Source organism: Brachionichthys hirsutus, chromosome 2, assembly GCF_040956055.1.
Source record: "Brachionichthys hirsutus isolate HB-005 chromosome 2, CSIRO-AGI_Bhir_v1, whole genome shotgun sequence".
In the NCBI taxonomy this organism is placed as follows: Eukaryota; Metazoa; Chordata; class Actinopteri; order Lophiiformes; family Brachionichthyidae; genus Brachionichthys; species Brachionichthys hirsutus.
In genome coordinates, this window is record NC_090898.1 from 1910494 (window position 1) to 1932207 (window position 21714).

Genomic DNA, 21714 nt, shown 5'->3' on the forward strand with positions numbered 1-21714 from the left:
AACACGGACGGCGCTTTCAGTCTTTCTGTGGGTCCATTCTACGTCACAGAAACACTCGGGACATTTCACAGACTCAGACTGACAACCTGCTGTCCACACGCCTCTGTGGACTGGACGACTGCTAAGCTAAGCTAAGCTAAAATGACACACTATAAACTCAACTCGCACACAAAATACCAAAAGAAGAAAGTTTTATTCACACAAATCACACAAACTGAATTAAACATCCTCTCAACCAAGATTCACTTGTAAAGAATTGAGTGGCGATAGCAGTGAAACGGGAGAGGGACGCGTCTCCCTCCGTCCTCACACTCTCTCCAGGGCCTCCAACATGATGATGCTATTTCCTCTGATGACCTAAAGGAAGGGAGCAAAACAACAACATTTTCAATTTCAGAATAGTCAGAAGAGAATTCCCCGCCCACTGCTTCGAGAAGCAGCTCTGTGCTCCAGCAGGGCCTAAAAGCCTGCACGGCGAGGCGTTAGCAAACAGAGCACGGCGAGGCGTTAGCAAACAGAGCACGACGAGGCGTTAGCAAACAGAGCACGGCGAGGCGTTAGCAAACAGAGCCGATCCGCTCTACATTTACACCTGTGCTCTACGACAGAGCGACGGCCGTGAATCCTTCAGACACGCTGTCAAACTCAAATCACACAGCTGACTCCCGCCCTCAAAACATGCACCTCTTTGGTCTCCTTCAAAACGGCCCTAAAAATACACCTTTCAGGGGACAGAAACGGAGATAGTCATCATGACTCTCTCCGGATCAACCCCCCCCCCCTTTTTGTCCACCTACGTTGCACGTATTAAGTGTCTTGGTAATTTATTGTAATTTATTGTTAGTTTGCATCGGTGGTGTAAAATCATTTTATTTTTCTAATGTTACTTTGCATCAATTGAGCAATTTAATATTAGTTTTATTGGTATTGTTAAATGTCGATGATTTATGTACGAAGGATTTTCAACGGAAACAAGACCGCAAGAGCTTTTTAGAAATGAAACCCTACTTGTACTGTAATACATGCTACTGCTTGACTGTACTTGTACTGTAATACATGCTACTGTTTGACTGTACTTGTACTGTAATACATGCTACTGTTTGACTGTACTTGTACTGTAATACATGCTACTGTGTGACTGTACTTGTACTGTAATACATGCTACTGTGTGACTGTACTTGTACTGTAATACATGCTACTGTGTGACTGTACTTGTACTGTAATACATGCTACTGTGTGACTGTACTTGTACTGTAATACATGCTACTGTGTGACTGTATGTACTGTAATACATGCTACTGTGTGACTGTACTTGTACTGTAATACATGCTACTGTGTGACTGTACTTGTACTGTAATACATGCTACTGTTTGACTGTACTTGTACTGTAATACATGCTACTGTGTGACTGTATGTACTGTAATACATGCTACTGTGTGACTGTATGTACTGTAATACATGCTACTGTTTGACTGTACTTGTACTGTAATACATGCTACTGTGTGACTGTACTTGTACTGTAATACATGCTACTGTGTGACTGTACTTGTACTGTAATACATGCTACTGTGTGACTGTATGTACTGTAATACATGCTACTGTGTGACTGTATGTACTGTAATACATGCTACTGTGTGACTGTACTTGTACTGTAATACATGCTACTGTTTGACTGTACTTGTACTGTAATACATGCTACCATTTGACTGTACTTGTACTGCAATTCATGCTACTGTGTGACTGTACTTGTACTGTAATACATGCTACTGTTTGACTGTACTTGTACTGTAATACATGCTACTGTTTGACTGTACTTGCACTGTAATACATGCTACTGTTTGACTGTACTTGTACTGTAATACATGCTACCATTTGACTGTACTTGTACTGCAATTCATGCTACTGTGTGACTGTACTTGTACTGTAATACATGCTACTGTTTGACTGTACTTGTACTGTAATACATGCTACTGTTTGACTGTACTTGTACTGCAATTCACGCTACTGTGTGACTGTACTTGTACTGCAATTCATGCTACTGTGTGACTGTACTTGCACTCTAACATGTACTCTAATAAATATATTCATCATCATCCTGCTGCCAGGACACCAAACACCGGCTCATCACCAACAACGTGCAGTTTGATACACGCTGGCCAGCCTCACGAGTCAGTGCAAGCCCGTCTCCATGGAAACCACACAACATATTTATGACAGAGAAGAAGCCCAGCGCCGTCCATCAGGGTACTGACCACCATGCCGATGGTGTTCTGCTGTCCCCCGGGGCCCATCTCCAGAGAGTCGTCCATCACCAGGTTCATGAAGGGGTCAAACCCCCGCAGGATGCCCTGAACGTGTCTGCCGCCGTTCAGCTTCACTGCAGACACAAGAAGCCCGATCAGTCCGTCTGAAGCTACCCGACTCGTAGCGGAACGTTTCAGAACCCCGGTCAGTCCGTCACCGCCTCCCGACTCGTAGGGGAACGTTTCAGAACCCCGATCAGTCCGTCTGAAGCTACCCGACTCGTAGCGGAACGTTTTGGAACCCCGGTCAGACCCAGTGCGTTGGAGGAGCGTCACACCGCACCCACCTCTCACGGCTCCCCTTTAGTGTATCTCACATTAACACGGCTGCCCGGTTTAGGACAAAACACGAGCCGGAGACGCTAAATCTCATGTTTTAACTCCATATTTGACGGTGTAATGTGCTTTGAGAGTGACGTCAGTGTGTACGTCGAAAGGTGGACTTTTAAACACATTTGCGTCTCCCAATGCTAAGAATGGATTCAGAACCAACAGAGTGCCGGGCGGGCGGTGCTTAACCCCGACGGGCGGTGCTTAGAGAGGAGCTCCCCGCTGTACTCACGTGAAAGTTTCTTGTCCATGAACCTAAAAACAGAAAGACAGCGTTGGGTTACTCGACGTGAGCCTGCAGGCTAAAGCCGCTCACATGCTATGCTAGCCATTGTTAGCTCGTTTCCGGTTCACCGGCGGGCGGCGGAACCGCAGCGCTCGTCCTTCTACTCACTTCTTCAGCTCAGGCGGGTGCGCTTTGCTCATTTTGCCGGAGGTTTCTGAAACGCGAACGAAGCCTGTCGTAGAATCGTCGTTTCGCAAAACCGCGGGTGAAGAACGTGCGCAGAATAACCGGAAGTTGAGCAGAGAACTTCCGTGTTCCGGCTACACTCCTGTCAGGGCGCCACCGTGAGGCCGGGAGGGAACACAGACCTGAGTGATAAAGGATTATCCTCCACTTCAGATCCTGGACTCGGTGTGATCCTCCTGGGGGGGGGGGGGGGGCACAGTAAATTAAACTTCTAGTCGATTGCATACTTAAAACTTAAAATAAGTTCTTAAGGTCCCATATTATAATCTTTTCTGTCTCAATCAGATGCTGCAGGACAGCGTCCCTCATTTCTGTCTCAAACAGATGCTGCAGGACAGCGTCCCTCATTTCTGTCTCAAACAGATGCTGCAGGACAGCGTCCCTCATTTCTGTCTCAAACAGATGCTGCAGGACAGCGTCCCTCATTTCTGTCTCAAACAGATGCTGCAGGACAGCGTCCCTCATGTCTGTCTCTAACAGATGCTGCAGGACAGCGTCCGTCTTTTCTGTCTCTAACAGATGCTGCAGGACAGCGTCCCTCTCTTGTCTCAAACAGATGCTGCAGGACAGCGTCCGTCTTTTCTGTCTCTAACAGATGCTGCAGGACAGCGTCCCTCTCTTGTCTCAAACAGCTGTCAGAAGAGCCTCTGAAAAGGAAACTAAATTAATTGTTTGCACGTGATGAATGTGCATGCACGCCTGTGCACACGCATCACGTGCACGTTTTCGTACTGTGAGGTCGCAGGAAGAGAGACGTCTTCTAGAAACGTTTCTGGACTGGATGGTTTATTTAGCTGTTTTTGGGTTGATAATGACCCAAACTCACCAAAATGGGGCAGAAACACGGGGAACGAGATAATATGGGACCTTTAATCCACAACTATTGATCCAGGCGTGTGTTGGTGCTACACCTGCAACGTACACCAAAAGCAGAGTTAGCGAACAGGCTAGCTTACTTTGAGACGCCAACACGCATCAGGACCTCCACTATCATTCAATAACATTTCAGTGATGTTATTCTGTACAACTAGGAAGTTTAACGTTTGCATTAATAGTTTTATGGTGATGTAATATGCTGTTACTTAGCAACCAGAACGCCAGACGCATCCCGTGCGTCAGACCGTCGCTCACCGTCGTTTTAGCCTCCACGTGATGAGCTTCTGTAGCTTCCGAACGCTTTGAGGGCGTCGCCGGTGGAATCTGTCTGCCAACGTTCAATCCGGCAGGTGTTTGGCCGACCGGAGCGGAGTCAGCCATTGATTATCGAGTACCGGTATACGGATCTAAAGCTGAAGCGTCCATCGTTTGGAGACACTGGCGCTTTTCTTCGGCAGCTAGGCGCGTTACTTTGGATAGAGACGCGTCTCACGGCGTAGCCGCAGGTCCTCGGCCCCCACAGCGAAAGCTTCGTTTAAAACAGTGTTCTCTTAGATCATCAAAAGGTGCATGTTGCTTTATTGTATGCATGAAATCCAATTAAATGGCATTTGATCTGCAACCGGCTGCATATTGATCGAGTCTCAGCGCAGTTCTAACTCTGAGACAAACTAATTAGTCTCATTCTTCAATAAGAGTATTTCATAGATTAACTGACAGTGTGCATTACCCAAATACTTGCAAATATGTCAGTGCGGTACTTAAATAGTCGATAGTACAGATTGGGATTTTGTTTCTTTCTTTCCAGCCGCATTAACATCCAAACGTATCACGAATGCAGAACATTTAGATTAAAATGTCTCGTAAAGGCAGCTCAACCTGATTAGACAAGATCCGTCAAAACAGAGACCAACACCTCATGAGAATAGTCACATTTTAATTGTTACCGTAGAGACATCAATAGTTACAAAATGTCCAAACCGTATATCAACTTCTCAAAAATAAACTTTCAGTCACCGAAAAGTCTTTAGAGAAAAGAAACCCGACGACGACCCCAGTGCAAGCGTTCGCCGACGTACCGGCGGCCACCATTAGCCTCTTTGCATAGCGAAGTCGTAACCCTGGCAACGCGACAGAAGGCAGTGAGCTGGCCAACAGTTCCCACCGGAGGAAAAGCGCTTTAATGTCTTTAACTTTAGACGGGAAATAAGAAGCGCGTTCAGAGCGAAACCGTTTCTGACTTCATATCATAGAAGAGCAGATCAAAAAGCCACATTTACATTTAATGGTGCGACAGACGGCAAAACCCAGGCCCAAAAAACACAAAGACCACCAGGACCAACGCCAGAATACAGTAGAGGACACGAACAAAGTATCTCAGTGGTAAAAGTACCTCAAATCAGCAGTTCATCAAAATAGGACTTAAACATGAGCCACAAAAACAGGAAACAACACCAGGCAGCCGGCCCGGCCACCCAAGCCCATTAAACCCTTCTTATCCGGTAGCCAACAGGCTAAACCTGTTAGCATGCACGCCGTCTGAGGACGGTGCACGAGCCAGAACACGTTCACGTACACGGCTGAAAAGCGTGTGCCTGTTAGAAGACAGGAAGCACGGAACACTGGAAGGAGAAAGGCAGACGCATCGGAGGCACTTCAGCTGAGGAACGTTCAGGGAACGTTCAGGGAACCGGGTCTGCAGAGACCACAAGCAAACTGGGATCTGGCAGTCAGAAACAGGAAGGAGGCCGTTTGCGATTCCCAATTCTCTTTGTGTTTAAACGCACCGGTTCCCAGACTCTTCCTACCCGCCGTGAAGCACGGGGGCGCCCTCTCCCAAACACGCGGGACTCTTCGCACGCTTTGGATTTGACTCCCGGTCCTTATTGCAGCAGCCGGTGCGGTTTCACTACGTCAGGCCAAGTAATACTGAAAGTCCCCGAACGGGCCCCGAGCCAATCGGCACGCGGAGCGTCCGTCTGACGCGTATCCAGACGCAGCGAGGACTTTAAAGCGTGAAACGGCTTCGTCAGCTCAATCCAAAACGCAGACGACATTAGAAAGATGGATTTTAGACTGGAAGTCGGGAAAGAACCAAGTCGAGCATGCGAACAAGTCCAGCATGGCCCTTTGACCTCGCTACGCTGGGACAGGGAAGCCGCTTCATCGATGATCCGACTTGCAATAAGGCACTCGGTGCCGAGACGCTGTCCTCGGGGGTCGAGGGTCGAGCCTCAGGCCTCGCGGGCCTGACGGGAGACGCCCTCCGAGACGCTGTCCTCGGGGGTCGGGGGTCGAGGGTCGAGCCTCAGGCCTCGCGGGCCTGACGGGAGACGCCCTCCGAGACGCTGTCCTCGGGGGTCAAGGGTCGAGCCTCAGGCCTCGCGGGCCTGACGGGAGACGCCCTCCGAGACGCTGTCCTCGTCCACCTTCACCCGCAGGTGCTCCTGGCAGTGCTCTAGGAACGGCTCCAGCGCCGAGAAGCCCTGCTGGCAGGGCACGCAGTGGTACAGCCGGCGTCTCCTGGCGCCCGGCCACTCGCACGTGTCCATGCCGTCCGTGCACACGCTGCACCGCCCCCTCTTCACCGACGACTGGTGCAGCTCCATGTGCGCCCTCAGCGGGGACTGACGAGAGAACACCTCCGCACAGGAGGGGCACGGAAACTCCCCGTCAAGGTCGTCCTCCAGTCCCGGCGCGTCCCTGCAGCCGTCCGGATCGGCCGCGCTGCTCCCGGCCCGGCCCGCTCTCCTGACGGTCTTGTTATCCGGGACGCCTTTCTGGACTTGCTTGGGCGCTGCGCGGGAGTCTTTGGCGCCACCTTTGGTTTCGGCTGTGGTGCAGCTGGAGGCCGAGTGCTGTCTGTAATGTGCCCGGAGTGACAAATGGTGGAGGAAGACTTTCCCGCAGACCTGACACGGATAGGCGCCGCCCCTCCGGCGCTTCCTGGCGGCGGGCGCCGGCTCTCTCCGGACGTCCTTTTCTCTGCTGTGCGTCTCCTCCCGGTGAAGACGCAGCTCGGCGCTGGTCCCGAACGCCACGCCGCAGGAACGACAGCTCAGAGGCTTCTTCTTCGCTGGATCTCCGCTCATCGTGACGTGCGCTCCCTTTCCTCCCCGCGGACCCGTCGTCCGTCCCTCAGCGTGGTCGGCCAGGCGATGGCGTTGCAGCCCGGCCTGTGTGCGGAAGGCTCTTGGACAGAACCGGCACATGTTGACGACGCCGCTGCCGGACCCCGGGGTGTCTGAGGACTCGGAGGGGGACGAGTCTCCCTCAGCAGCCGGCTGGGAGTCGCGTGGACTGCCGGGGCGTGGCGAGCCCCTGTCCCCGTCAGGGGGCTCGCCACACCCGGCCTGCTGATGCTGCAGGAGAGCCTGCTTCTGGCTAAAGCCCCTCCCACACGGGGCACACGCGTAGGGGCTGCTGTCCAAGCGCTGAGGCTGGCAGTGAGAGGACACGTCCTGTGGCCCGCCCGGATCTGCCGGAGACCCACGGCGAGCCTCCCCGTGACAAATCTCACATTGGGCGGAGTCTTGATCACACTTATGCAAATGTAGGGAAGATCTGAGCGAGAACTCCAGGCGGCAGGAGGGACAGCGGTGCGGCTTGGGCAGAGCGCGCCCGAGCTCCTGCTGGCGCGGGACGCCCGACGCACGCGGGACGCCCGACGCACGCGGGACGCCCTCGCCACCCTCCCGCCCGAGGAGAGACCGACGCTGCCTCTGACTTTGAGCGTGTCGCTTCGGGTCAGACCGTGCGATGAAGCGGGCCAGCTTCGTCAGAGTTCCCGCCGGCGTCCCGGGGCGGCTGAACAGCTCCTGGGCCCGCGTGGCGGTCCAGCTGACGCCGTCCATCGTCTCCGCTTTCAGCAAGCGCCTCCTGCATTGATGGAATTAAAGCGGGACGAGTCAGAAACCTGGACATCAAGGACGACGTCTTCAGTTCCGCTTGCATGCGTTTTAATTAACTGGAATACGGAAGGTTTGGGTTCGGTAGAGCAGACGAGCAGCGAGAGACGGTGACGCTAAAGGTGCCAACAAGACAACGGCGTTCTAGCACCCCCAACAGAAACACAGAGTTCAGGACGAAGACTGTCCCGAAGCGAGACGGCCGGGGAGGGAGACGGTCGGGGGGAGAGACGGTCGGGGGGAGAGACAGTCGGGGGAGACACTCAGCCCATCAAAAACACAAAATGAAGTCGCTGAGCTGAAGTCTTCGAGTTTTTGTTTTTGTTTTGCTGTTTGAAGTTGAGACTAAATTAAATTCTTTAACTCCGAGTCCTTTCCGCTGATCTAGTTTGTTACCAATAAATCAATACATTTAATTACACGGGTTGAGGTTTGTAGCTTTTTATCCCGTGAGACGTGCCGAGGTCCATTCCGCCCAGCCCGAACCTTCACGACGCCTCGCGTTGTACCGGAAACACGCACGCGGGCGGGCTGGCCTCCGGTCATCCCCGGTGTTTCCGGTACTTCTGATCATCTGCACGTTTGTAAACCGTGTTCAGGAGAGAAAGCGGAACCCGCCATTGTGCGGAGCGACTCGCGGCTGCGTGGATAAACAGCCGTCAGTGGTTCCGTTAACGTCCCCTCCCACGCAATGAACGGTAGCCGCCGCCGGATCCCGACGGGACAGCGTGGGCTCCGTGGAGCGGGACGACCCGCGTCACTGCGCGGCCGCAGGCTAGCTTCGTGTGTGCTAACGCTAGCCCGGCGCTAGCAGCGCTAACCCGCTATAAGAAGGACTTACCCCGGAGCTCAGACACGCGGCGTGGACCGAGGACTCCGCCGGCCAGACCCACGCAGAGGCCGCGGCATGGCGACGAAAAGACGAGAACTAAACTCGGCTTGGATCTACCAGACTTTGCGTCCCAGCTGCTGTCGTCACTTCCGCCACGTGACCGCCTTGTTTTTCTCGCAGGAAGAAAAAAAGCGAGTCTGTTAGCTAACCCGGAAGTAGATGTTCCAGCCGCGTAAATCAGAGGCTCGTTCGTGCACGTTGTCCGGGCGCGTGTCTGCGCACTACTTATAACTATTAATGGAGTTCAGTGTTTTTACGTGTTGGTTTCCCGGTGTGTGTTGCTGGAACAGCGATAGGTGTTCTGGGTAATGTAGGCACCGTGGCTGAGACTTTTATTATTATTTATCTAGAATGAATCAACTCTGTTTTTACAATCCGGCCCCAACAGTAGAAGAGTTAAATGTATTTACCGAAACAGCGCATCTAACCGACAATAAAGTGGATCTGAGAACGGCAGACGAAGCATTTCTATCATGACTTCATGTAAGAATGAACTACAATGAAGCGAGTCCGGAGCAGGAAGCAGCGCAGTCCGGAGCAGGAAGCAGCGCGGTCCGGAGCAGAAAGCAGCGCGGTCCGGAGCGGGAAGCAGCGCGGTCCGGAGCAGAAAGCAGCGCGGTCCGGAGCGGGAAGCAGCGCGGTCCGGAGCGGGAAGCAGCGCGGTCCGGAGCGGGAAGCAGCGCGGTCCGGAGCGGGAAGCAGCGCGGTCCGGAGCGGGAAGCAGCGCGGTCCGGAGCGGGAAGCAGCGCGGTCCGGAGCGGGAAGCAGCGCGGTCCGGAGCGGGAAGCAGCGCGGTCCGGAGCGGGAAGCAGCGCGGTCCGGAGCGGGAAGCAGCGCGGTCCGGAGCGGGAAGCAGCGCGGTCCGGAGCGGGAAGCAGCGCGGTCCGGAGCGGGAAGCAGCGCAGTCCGGAGCGGGAAGCAGCGCAGTCCGGAGCAGGAAGCAGCGCAGCCCGGAGCAGGAAGCAGCGCAGTCCGGAGCAGGAAGCAGCGCAGTCCGGAGCAGGAAGCAGCGCAGTCCGGAGCAGGAAGCAGCGCAGTCCGGAGCAGGAAGCAGCGCGGTCCGGAGCAGGAAGCAGCGCAGTCCGGAGCAGGACGCAGCGTAGTCCGGAGCAGGAAGCAGCGCGGTCCGGAGCAGGAAGCAGCGTAGTCCGGAGCAGGAAGCAGCGTAGTCCGGAGCAGGATCACAACAAATGACACAGATTACAGCAGATACTCCTCTTTTATTCACTCTTCTTTTTAGAAGTCTGTACAACTGAAACACTCGGTCCCAACAAAGACGCGGCATTGCTGAAACATGAACGCTTCAGCATCGTATTTTTAGCTTCAGAAAAATCTGCACGGAATAAATATCGATTTAATAATGACAGAATCTTCTGGAGAACCTGAACGAAGAAAACTGATTTAAGGCCAAAGGCACGAAAACATTCAGACGGATCGTTGGGCTGAAGGTTTGGGGACGACCAAGAGCCGCTCAAATCAAAATGACTGAACCATGCCACGAATAAAACGTCCCTCTGTCCTCAGATGATTGTCTGAGTCGTTTACGTTGAGCTGGGACATCAATCCTGCTCAGAAAGCACCGACTTCAGACCAGCCCGGTTTTCACAGTGAAGTCTTTGACCACAGGACAAACGTTAAAAACCCGATAGCATGGAAATCAAAGTACCGGCGCGGATCGACACGCCTTTAAAAACACAAGCGAGACGAGCAGGGACACGCTCAAACAGGAGACAAACCGGAGACACAGCCATGGACGTCCATGTTACACCTCAAATATGGACAGAAATATCTCCCAGCAGAAACAAATATCAAAGTACGCGGAATCTGAAACGTGCTGCTCTGCGTCAGGATTCCAAGAACGCCAGGATTCATCTTTAAAACAAAAAGGTCACATTTGATTTAGGAACAAGGATTCTAAAATCCACGGTTGCTTCTTCGTTAAAAACCTCCCATTAAACCCAGAACAGAACCTGCAGCGTCTTCAGATTGTCACTGGGATTCAGGACCAACGGTAGCAGGTTCTGATGCTACAGCTAACGTAGCGTAGCGTAGCACGGGGGTGTGAATCCACACACACCTGTCAGCATCAACATTCTGGCCCCTGAAGGCCGAGGTGAATAACGCCGTCACCCGGTAGTGGGCGGGGCATGTCAGGCCAATGAGCAGGACAAATGGGAAGACGCGAGGACTTGGGTGAGTTTGGCACGGAGCAGCTCTCCCGTGGTGAGGAATGGTTTTAAAGTTAACTCCGCCTCCAGCGGGACCAGATCCCAGTCCGACCCGGCGCCTGTGGGGTGTGATCCATGGAGCCCCCAGCCTCCAGGTCTACTGGAGTCCAGGCAGGTGGTCTTCACACACACACATTCTGGCGTGTGTGTGTGTGAGGTCACCCACAGAGAGGATGACCTCACACACATCCCGCATCCCTTCTGTTCTCTTGGGAAACAGTCCGCGGTGCAGAACCCAAAGCAGGCGTGTGTGATGGCGGCCGGCTCGGACCCCGCAGCGCTGCAGCGCTCTCACCCGGACCACCGGACTCCATTTCCACCGGACTTCATTTCCACCGGAGCGGCGTCCTGTACCTGAAACACCAGACGCTGCGGGTCCATCCGTCTCGCAGGGCGGCGTCTGGACTACCTCTTGTAGTGGCTCGGCGCATCTGCAAACGTATACTTGAGTCTGTAGGCTTCAGCCAGCAGCAGCCCCACCTCCTCGTTCCCCCAGTGGATGGTAGGAACGTTCTGCAGCAGCAAGAGGAGGCCCTGAACGCAGCACAAGGTTACCGCTACACAACGGGTCTGAGACAGGGACACGACAGGGACACGACGGGACTACGACAGGGACACGACGGGGACACAACGGGTCTACGTCAGGGACACGACGGGACTACGACAGGGACACGACGGGTCTACGTCAGGGACACGACGGGTCTACGACAGGGACACGACGGGTCTACGTCAGGGACACGACGGGGACACGACGGGACTACGTCAGGGACACGACGGGCCTACGTCAGGGACACGACGGGACTACGTCAGGGACACGACGGGACTACGTCAGGGACACGACGGGTCTATGTCAGGGACACGACGGGTCTATGTCAGGGACACGACGGGACTACGACAGGGACACGACGGGACTATGTCAGGGACACGACGGGTCTATGTCAGGGACACGACGGGTCTATGTCAGGGACACGACGGGTCTATGTCAGGGACACGACGGGACTACGACAGGGACACGACGGGTCTATGTCAGGGACACGACGGGACTACAACAGGGACACGACGGGACTACGTCAGGGACACGACGGGTCTATGACAGGGACACGACGGGACTACGTCAGGGACACGACGGGTCTACGTCAGACAAAGGAATCGCCTTCCGTACTTCATGGAGCAATCAGGAAATACAAACATTTCATTTCATGGCTTTAAAAATTGTTCAAAATATTACCGAAATTGTTAATTTCACTAAAAACGGTCTCAATTAAGTTTTTCTTTAAATGAAAAATACTTTCTATACATTTAAACAACTGAAGCAAACTTTTAGATATCCAAATATTGTTTTTAGAACTAACGGGCTGTACTTTAAAAGGACACGCAAGCTAACATTTGGTAGCTACGAGACAGAAAGGCCCGCTGAGGCTGACTGGACTAGAAGAGGATTCACGACTCGGGGATCACCAGCAACATGCTCAGCGCTGCAGAGATTCGGGCACCTGAAAGTCAACCATGGAGAGAATCTCTTTGCGCCACTCGATGAGGAAAGCAGCACAGACATAGAGGTGGAAGTGGGAGAACCCCTCTGCTTCAGCCTGAGGACAGCAGGACACGAGTCAAAGACAACAAGCACGGGCCACCCAGAGGTAGAATAACGCGTGTCCTAATCCCAGAGCATGTACAGTGCACGGGGGGGGGGGTTCTACGGCGTACCTGGTAGGTGTCCCAGAGACGGATAGTACAACGGAGCGGCAGCTCCCTCATCAGCAGGTTGTTCATCCAGCGGAACGCAAACTGCAGATACTCAACCTCGTACTTTTTGAAATGACTGTGAATGTCAACTGGATGGACACACACACGCACACACACACACGCGCACACACACGCGCACACACACGCGCACACACGCGCACACACAGGATGTGAAGCGAGTCATTGAGGTGTATCCAGCCTGACGGGCGTCGACTCACCGTCTATCCTGCTGACCAGCTCCTCCAACGCCTTCACTTTGTTCTGGATTCCAGGCTGAGCGAAGGTGTAGTTGTCCTGAAGGGAGAGCAGCAGTTATCCGGCACATTCTCATTCTGAACAGGAGCCGGCGGGACGCCTGCGGTTCCGCACCTGTATTCCATCCAGCAGCTTGCTCATGCACCAGAAGCTGTCAGCTTCGATGTTCCTCCGGGCGTCCAGCGGCAGCGCCGCCACGTCAAAGTTCTCCACATCCTCCGCTGCAACAAGAAGCGGACGTTACTTCACTGGAGCTAGAAAGGCAGCTCACTGCCCTCCTAACTGGATCTACACCGTCCACACGGTGATCTGGATCAGCACCAGAAGGTTCTAGACTGTTCTTGGTATCTTTCTAACTGATTCTTGAATCCATAAATGGGTTTAATGTTAAAATGTAATATTTGTTCCTGACCTCGTTCTGGATCAGAACCAGAAGATGTTTCATGGTGGTTCAGATCGGACCCCTTCATGACTCTGATTCTTGGTGACTGAATTTAATGCAGATTTTACAAGATAGCCTTTTTTTGAAAAAGCCTCCATTATAAGTAAATGGGAAAATCCAGATATTTTTTTGAGACTGTGGAAAGAAAGTGAAAAATCATGGAGGACAGGAGGCGGAGCTAGAAATGGCAAAGATGAAGATGCTGAGGTTCTCCTTGGGAGTGACCAGGTTGGACAGGATTAGAAATGAGACAATAAGAGGGACAGTGAAGGTTAGACGTTCTGGAGACAAGGTCAGAGAGACCAGACTTTGATGGTTTGGACATGTCCAGAGGAGAGACGGGGACTATATCGGTAGAAGGATGCTGAGGATGGAACTGCCAGGGAACAGGGCTAGAGGACGACCCAGGAGAAGATACATGGACGTAGTGAGGGAGGACATGAGAGTGGCTGGTGTTGGGGAGGACGATGCAAAGGACAGGGTGAAGTGGAGAACGTTGGGTTGCTGTGGCGACCCCTCACGGGACAAGCCGATAGTACAGTAGTAGTAGTAACCTTCCCCAAAATTGTCCATAGTGTGCGAGTGTGTGCTTGAAGGGTTGTCGGTCTCTGTGGGGCGACACGTTCGGGGTGTACCCTGCCTCTGCCCATAGCAAGCCGGGATAGGCTCCAGCAACTCCCGTGACCCGCAGAATGGAAAAGCGATAGAAAATGAATGAAAAAGAATGAAAAAGATCCATCCAGTAGTTTTTTGGTGATACTGAACAGACAAACAAACAAAAACGGTCAAAAACAGAAACTAAAAATGAAACTTCCATCAAGGAAAATGAGCAAAGAAATCACAAAGTCAGAGTGAATGAACAGGACTTTATAGAAGTGACTTACTGACGAACTCAGACAGGAAGACAACGAAGAAGGGTGTGACCAGATCGTTGATCCCCTGGACATAACCACTAGCCGGGTGGCGGATGGCCCAGATAAAGAGGATCCGCTCAAACACCTGAGGAATGAAGGAAAGCACGAAGGCGTTAGGGCGTCCGTGCCAGGAATGGAGAGCCAAAGGGGTTCGTCTGAATGCTGCCGCGGCTAGCTAGTTAGCTAGCTAGTTAGCTCCAGCCATTCTGTTCTCAACAACTGACCCTCGATATCTATGTGATCCAAGTTTTCTATAAACAGATTCATGAATATAATCTTCAGACAATCCACGAGATACTTTTCTTACTTCTTGTACTACAGGCTGCTGGAACAAGGGAATCAGAGGGTTGGTTCTTGGAATGTCAATGTGGATCTAACAGGCAGAAGCAGAATGGGAATGTTAGGACGCTCAAACATCTTGTATGCCACATCAGATCCTTTGCATGGACGTTACTGTCCAAAGGCCAAAGCTTAGACGTCACTAACTGCAGTACTACCTGTCTGTAGGTGTCTTTATGGTGCTCATCTGTCCTGGAGTGGTAATACTGCTCGATGAAGCCAAAGTATTCTTCCCGCTTCCTATTTAGCACCAGCTCTCTGCGGTCGTTGTTGGCAGGCAGGTAGCCCTGTGAGACAAGCAGAGGGGACGGAGACGCTCCACTGAGGAGTGGCAGACAGGCGGAGAGCTGGTTGCACCACATCCATCGTGAGACTTACAGAGAGGAGTCTCCATGTGACCGGACGGACTTCTTTCGGGATGCCCGACCAGCTGTGCTTCCGGAGCTCCTCTATATCGGCAGAGAAAGATCAAAAAAATAATACAAAGAGCTACAGCTGTGAAAGACCACTGGCGTATATCAACGCAATGCATTGGTGAAGCACTCTGGAAGCAACAGAGCCGTGGTTGGCATCGCGACTTCACTGAGGATGATACCGTCGGTAGAAACATGGCAGGATGGACGTGGAATACTCGGGTGGAACGCCTCATTTCACGAGAAATAGTACGATCAGTTGTAGCGGTCCGAAAAACATAAGCTAACGGTGACGGGATAACAGAGTCCATTTGGTGCAGTCAGTGGAATGGCTCTCTTCCTGTTGGGCTCACTGGTAGATAAGTTTGAATATCATCTGCATAGCGGAGATTCTGCGTCCCTATAATTGACCCAGGGGGCCTCATGTAGAGAGAAAAAGAGTAGGACCAAGAACACAACCAGGTTGCACCCCGGTTGGACATGAACCTCTTGAATGTGGCGCCACTGATGTCAACATATCGGTGAGACGAGATAGGAGGACGGAATGGTCCGTGGGGTCAGACCGTAAACATGACACCAAGAACAAGCGGCGTGAGACGTGCTGTACCGAGGTCCGTGTTGGCCGTAGCAAGCAGCTGCTTGAATTTGTCCAGCCGACTCTTGTCCCGCACCGTCATGGGTGGCGCCCCTGATGCATTCTGGTCCGAGATGCGAGCCACCAGGGGAATGATGGGTCGAGCTGGGAGCTTGTTTTGCTTCTGCAGCATGGAACGAACTGCAGAGGAAAACGGAGACATTTAAAGATGAATAGAAACAAATGTTAAACTCCGCTTAGAATGCTCTCAATGGGGGGGGGGCACTAAACGCCTGACATTAAAATGCACTGGTTCAATAGAAACTATGAAAGAAAACTAATCTCGTGTTTTTCCAACGTGTTAAAACCCATTCAGGAGAGCGTGTACCTCTGCCATCTTACAGAGCCACTGTCCCCGGGAGTTCGGTCCACAGAGTACAGGAAGTGGACGAGAGGCAGCACCCAACCCCTATAGAGTTCCACATCTTTGTGACACGCGTCCGGTCTACGGCTGCCGCTCCATGTTACCCACTGACCTGAGGACGTGTTGAGGGACGTGTCGCTACTGGACCTGAGGACCACGGCGCTGACATGCTTGTGTTCCGTGTCCTCCTGCACCTCCTGGTGGTTTTGAGCTTCTGTGCGGGGGGGTGCCCATCTGTGCAACTCCCCAGCGTGCGCGTCACCGGCCCGATTCTACAAGAATCAGAAGAGGGGGCCTCTCATTTAGGAGCAGCTCAATGTGTGTGATGTGTTCTGGTCCCCGTGCAAAGACTGTCCTGTCCATACCCGTGTCTGTGTGGACGGAGAGTGCCGGTCTGATAGCGGGGGTGGAGGGCCAAGGGTCCTGAGGAAATCCTCATCCTCCTCATCGTCAATGTCCCAGGCATCATTGGTGCTGCAGGCGAACTCGTGGAAGCTGGACGCCTTCTTCGACTTCAGGCTGTTGAGTTTGGGCTTTGTGTCTTTGGGATACCTGTAGAGGACAAATGAAGACATCAAGACCGTCTCCATCGCCGCTCAAGCAACCGCTGGCAGAGATGATGGACTCGCTAGTGCTGGAGGACGTTCTTTCAAATGTTCATGTTCAAAACGACAGCTCCAAGGTGCTCTTTGTTTGAGTCCCAGGTGTAATCTGATGCAGGGGTTTATTGCTGAACCCGGGAATTACAGATTATTATCTCCTCTGCTTGATCCGAGAAAGCAGGCATGACTGATGAATCAAACAGCGGAATGAACCGGAGCGATTCCAGACGTCACGCGAGAGGACAGGCGAGAGAAGAGTCCAGAACGGAGGGAACACTAAAGCGTAGGGAACACTAAAGCGTAGGGAACACTAAAGCGTAGGGAACACTAAAGCGTAGGAACACTAAAGCGTAGGGAACACTAAAACGTAGGGAACACCAAAGCGTAGGAACACTAAAGCGTAGGGAACACTAAAGCGTAGGAACACTAAAGCGTAGGGAACACTAAAGCATAGGGAACACTAAAGCGTAGGGAACACTAAAGCGTAGGGAACACTAAAGCGTAGGGAACACTAAAGCATAGGGAACACTAAAGCGTAGGGAACACTAAAGCGTAGGAACACTAAAGCGTAGGGAACACTAAAGCGTAGGGAACACCAAAGCGTAGGAACACTAAAGCGTAGGGAACACTAAAGCGTAGGAACACTAAAGCGTAGGGAACACTAAAGCGTAGGGAACACTAAAGCGGCGGGAACACTAAAGCGTAGGGAACACTAAAGCGTAGGAACACTAAAGCGTAGGAACACTAAAGCGTAGGGAACACTAAAGCGTAGGGAACACTAAAGCGTAGGAACACTAAAGCGTAGGGAGCACTAAAGCGTAGGGAACACTAAAGCGTAGGGAACACTAAAGCGGAGGGAACACTAAAGCGTAGGGAACACTAAAGCGTAGGGAACACTAAAGCGTAGGGAACACTAAAGCGTAGGAACACTAAAGCGTAGGGAACACTAAAGCGTAGGAACACTAAAGCGTAGGGAACACTAAAGCGTAGGAACACTAAAGCGTAGGAACACTAAAGCGTAGGGAACACTAAAGCGTAGGAACACTAAAGCGTAGGGAACACTAAAGCGTAGGAACACTAAAGCGGCGGGAACACTAAAGCGTAGGGAACACTAAAGCGTAGGGAACACTAAAGCGTAGGAACACTAAAGCGTAGGGAACACTAAAGCGTAGGAACACTAAAGCGTAGGGAACACTAAAGCGTAGGGAACACTAAAGCGTAGGAACACTAAAGCGTAGGAACACTAAAGCGTAGGAACACTAAAGCGTAGGAACACTAAAGCGTAGGGAACACTAAAGCGTAGGAACACTAAAGCGGAGGGAACGCTAAAGCGGAGGGAACGCTAAAGCGTAGGGAACACTAAAGCGTAGGAACACTAAAGCGTAGGAACACTAAAGCGGCGGGAACACTAAAGCGTAGGGAACACTAAAGCGTAGGGAACACTAAAGTAACACGCTGTAATACTCCGTTCTGCTGACAAGGAAATCACACAAAAACGATCAACGGAAATCAAATTCATTGGATTTGGAGTCGCACTCAAAATGAAAGTGGAAAACGCCCTACAGGCTGATCCAGCTTTGATCACAGCCGACCCGTCTCACCCTGGACACGGAGTCTTTGACCCTCTCCCCTCAGGCAGGAGGCTACGGTCCATCCGGACCAGAACCAGAACCAGACCACAAGATCAGCTTCTTCCCCTCGGCTGGAAGACTCATGAACACTTTACTAACGGTAACTTGCACTGTTCTGTCTGCACTGCGTGATTATACTAGTTGTACTGCTGCTTGTACACATCTGTGTATCCACTCCTGATGCTGATGTGTTCTGTACTTGTATGTACTCATTAATGCTACATGTTGCACGACAATAATCTGAATCTGATGTAATGTCCTGAAAACAAGGCAACATGAGGACCTCACCTCAGGCTAGCTCTGCCGAGCACACGGAGGGCTGTGCCCCCCCCCCCCCCCACCCCATTACTGACAGGATGTTGCAGGCATCAGAAGGTGTTCATCCTGCACGGCGTTGGGCTGTAGGAACAACCCCCCACCTTGCTTTCAATCGATGCATTAAAAACTTTATCCATTTATTATCTTTTCTGCTCCTGAGCTTAAAACTCATCAAAACATGAGATCACACCCCCCCAGCTGGCTACAGGCGGGAGGCGGGGCACGCCCCCCCCCAGCTGGCTACGGGGGGAGGCGGGGCACACCCCTCCCAAGCCGGCTACGGGCGGGAGGCGGGGCACGCCCCCCCCAGCTGGCTACGGGCGGGAGGCGGGGCACACCCATCCCAGCAGGCTACGGGCAGGAGGCGGGGCACCCCCCCCCCCCCCCCCCCCCAAGCTGGCTACGGGCGGGAGGCGGGGCACCCCCCCCCCAAGCCGGCTACGGGCGGGAGGCGGGGCACGCCCTCCCCAGCTGGCTACGGGCGGGAGGCGGGGCACACCCATCCCAGCTGGCTACGGGGGGAGGCGGGGCACCCCCCCCCAGCTGGCTACGGGCGGGAGGCGGGGCACACCCCTCCCAGCTCGCTACGGGGGGAGGCGGGGCACCCCCCCCCCCAAGCTGGCTACGGGCGGGAGGCGGGGCACACCCCTCCCAGCTGGCTACGGGGGGAGGCGGGGCACCCCCCCCCCCCAAGCTGGCTACGGGCGGGAGGCGGGGCACGCCCATCCCAGCTGGCTACGGGAGGCGGACCCCGGATGAGACGCCAGCTCATCGCGGGGTCGCGTGAAGGTCAAACAACCACTCAGCTTCACACCTACGGTTTAAACCGGCGGCTAACAACAAGCTAACAACAAGCAGTCACCAGGGTGACATTGGGTACGCTCATCATTCAAACTAGCGTAGCTTTTGTTAGCATATGCACTTATGAATAAATATCATGAACCACATGTCGCGCTAACACCACGCTAACACCTGGGGCGGCTGGCGGCGCCAGAGTCTCTGCTCCGACAGCTTGACGCCTGGTTCACTCACGCCGATCAAGGACCATTACCGACGACTCCTGGGGAGGCATGTCCCGCCGGGAGGAGGGAAGACCCAGGACACACTGGAGAGACTATGTCCCTCGGCTGGCCTGGGGACGGTGGGTGGGATGATGGACGGATGGGTGGGATGATGGACGGATGGGATGATGGACGGATGGGATGATGGACGGATAGGTGGGATGATGGACGGATGGGATGATGGACGGATGGGTGGGATGATGGACGGATGGGATGATGGACGGATAGGTGGGATGATGGACGGATGGGTGGGATGATGATGGATTGATGGGATGATGGACGGATAGGTGGGATGATGGACGGATGGGTGGGATGATGGACGGATGGATGGGATGATGGACGGATAGGTGGGATGATGGACGGATGGGTGGGATGATGATGGATTGATGGGATGATGGACGGATAGGTGGGATGATGGACGGATGGGTGGGTGGGATGATGGACGGATGGGTGGGATGATGGACGGATAGGTGGGATGATGGACGGATGGATGGGATGATGGACGGATAGGTGGGATGATGGACGGATCAAATTCCACTTGAATGAGATTTTGATTCCCTCCTGGCTGGTTTCATTGATCTAATATTTGATTTCGTGCCGTTTTATTTTATTTTATTTACATTCCGTGCTTTATTGATTACATGGTTATGGAGTTCACGTTGAGTTCATGTTGAGTTCACGTGTTGCGGCTTCGCACGGCGTTTGGACCCCACCGGTAATCCGTGGGTTCCTGGTGGGACCGACTGGATCAATAAGTTCTGCATCAACATTTGTTCTAAAAGTTGGATTTCAAGCGTTCCGCTTCGGGCAGGTGTGAGTTGAGATCCGGTACCGGACGCTGGGCTCGTCAGCCAGGCAGGTGAGGTCCAAAGGGGAAGTAGAACCCAAACCAGAACGGAACCGACCCGGTAAAAACGAGCCCAGCGCGCCTTCACTCGAGCTCAAACTGGTATTACCGACACGCTTCGGTACCGACGGTTTGAACGGTACCGGTACGTTTTTGGATAACCGTGATAGAAAGAAGACAAGCCCACCTTCCGGGACCCTTCGCGGTTCTTCTCCAGAACTGTGTCCTGCTGTCGGTGGCCATACTCGCAGAACACGGCCCCCGTCACGCCGACACCGAAACCGGTTCCACGCACGATCGAACCATGGGGAATCCGCTTCCGGGTTTCACCAGCGCCGGCTCAGCGCCGGCTCAGCCCCGCGCAGCACCTCCCGGTACCGCCCGGTACCTCCCGGTCCGCTCCTCACAAAGTTGGAACCATCAGCAGGTCGGAATAGGTAGACTGTAAACGGGGCGATGACGGCAGCAGCGCACCGGAAGCCGCCATCTTGGACCCCACTGACGGAAGTGTGTGATTGGTGCGTTGGAAGAACAGGTGCAGTGAATCCGGCCAATAGGAAGAGGAAGGCGGGGTTACAGCAGTGCATTGTTGAGGAGACGCTCCAGGCAGGGAAGAGATTAGTTCATCCCCCGACACACATTAGTTCGTCCCCCGACACACATTAGTTCAAATCCCGACATATATTAGTTCAAATCCCGACATATATTAGTTCAAATCCCGACACACATTAGTTCAAATCCCGACACACATTAGTTCATATGCCGACACACATTAGTTCAAATCCCGACACACATTAGTTCAAATCCCGACACACATTAGTTCAAATCCCGACACACAGTAGTTCAAATCCCGGCACACATTAGTTCAAATCCCGACACACATTAGTTCATATCCCGACACACATTAGTTCATATGCCGACACACATTAGTTCATATCCCGACACACATTAGTTCAAATCCCGACACACATTAGTTCATATCCCGACACACATTAGTTCAAATCCCGACACACATTAGTTCATATCCCATAGAGAAAAAGTGTGTTTGACCAAGGCAAGACGTCCCAGGTGATGAGACAGGGACAGGGACTCAGGTGTTCAGACTACTGTCATAGCAAATGCTGGCCCTCTGGGAGACT

At 53.0% G+C, this 21714-nt stretch overlaps 3 protein-coding genes across 4 annotated transcripts; all 3 read right to left on the bottom strand.

The window, feature by feature from the left end:
- Positions 1 to 174: 174 nt before the first annotated feature.
- On the bottom strand, positions 175 to 3167 carry snrpg (small nuclear ribonucleoprotein polypeptide G). Of its 2 annotated transcripts, none has more exons than XM_068750086.1 (4): positions 3028 to 3167; positions 2866 to 2888; positions 2256 to 2377; positions 175 to 357 (listed from the first exon to the last, which is right to left on the bottom strand). In XM_068750086.1, exons 1-4 carry the CDS (start codon positions 3057 to 3059, stop codon positions 307 to 309), a joined length of 228 nt encoding a protein of 75 aa, XP_068606187.1. In that variant the 5' UTR covers positions 3060 to 3167; the 3' UTR covers positions 175 to 306. The 2 variants fall into 2 exon arrangements, with proteins under 2 accessions (XP_068606187.1, XP_068606179.1); XM_068750078.1 differs by having other exon boundaries at positions 2253 to 2377.
- Positions 3168 to 6356: 3189 nt separating this feature from the next.
- Positions 6357 to 7835, bottom strand: si:ch211-148l7.4 (uncharacterized protein LOC563603 homolog). The gene has a single exon (XM_068750096.1). It carries the CDS (start codon positions 7833 to 7835, stop codon positions 6357 to 6359), a length of 1479 nt encoding a protein of 492 aa, XP_068606197.1.
- A 3399-nt stretch (positions 7836 to 11234) lies between these two features.
- tbc1d22b (TBC1 domain family, member 22B) lies at positions 11235 to 20818 on the bottom strand. Its single transcript, XM_068750108.1, has 13 exons — positions 20763 to 20818; positions 16482 to 16668; positions 16229 to 16388; positions 15726 to 15893; positions 15084 to 15154; positions 14864 to 14992; positions 14674 to 14739; positions 14337 to 14451; positions 13125 to 13231; positions 12974 to 13049; positions 12717 to 12844; positions 12503 to 12598; positions 11235 to 11543 (listed from the first exon to the last, which is right to left on the bottom strand). The coding sequence occupies exons 1-13, from the start codon at positions 20816 to 20818 to the stop codon at positions 11415 to 11417; spliced, it is 1488 nt and encodes a 495-aa protein (XP_068606209.1). The 3' UTR covers positions 11235 to 11414.
- Between the last annotated feature and the right edge of the window lie 896 nt (positions 20819 to 21714).

Coding starts and splice junctions, on each gene's coding strand:
- tbc1d22b (XM_068750108.1), bottom strand. CDS start 20,818: ATGGCCACCGACAGCAGGACACAGTTCTGGAGAAGAACCGCGAAGGGT. Junction 14,740..14,863: donor ATAAAGACACCTACAGACAG/GTAGTACTGCAG, acceptor TCTGCCTGTTAG/ATCCACATTGACATTCCAAG. Junction 12,845..12,973: donor GCTGGTCAGCAGGATAGACG/GTGAGTCGACGC, acceptor GTGTCCATCCAG/TTGACATTCACAGTCATTTC.
- snrpg (XM_068750078.1), bottom strand. CDS start 3,059: ATGAGCAAAGCGCACCCGCCTGAGCTGAAGAA. Junction 2,378..2,865: donor CATGGACAAGAAACTTTCAC/GTGAGTACAGCG, acceptor TTGTGTCTGCAG/TGAAGCTGAACGGCGGCAGA. Junction 358..2,252: donor AGAACACCATCGGCATGGTG/GTCAGTACCCTG, acceptor CCCTTCCTTTAG/GTCATCAGAGGAAATAGCAT.
- si:ch211-148l7.4 (XM_068750096.1), bottom strand. CDS start 7,835: ATGGACGGCGTCAGCTGGACCGCCACGCGGGCCCAGGAGCTGTTCAGC.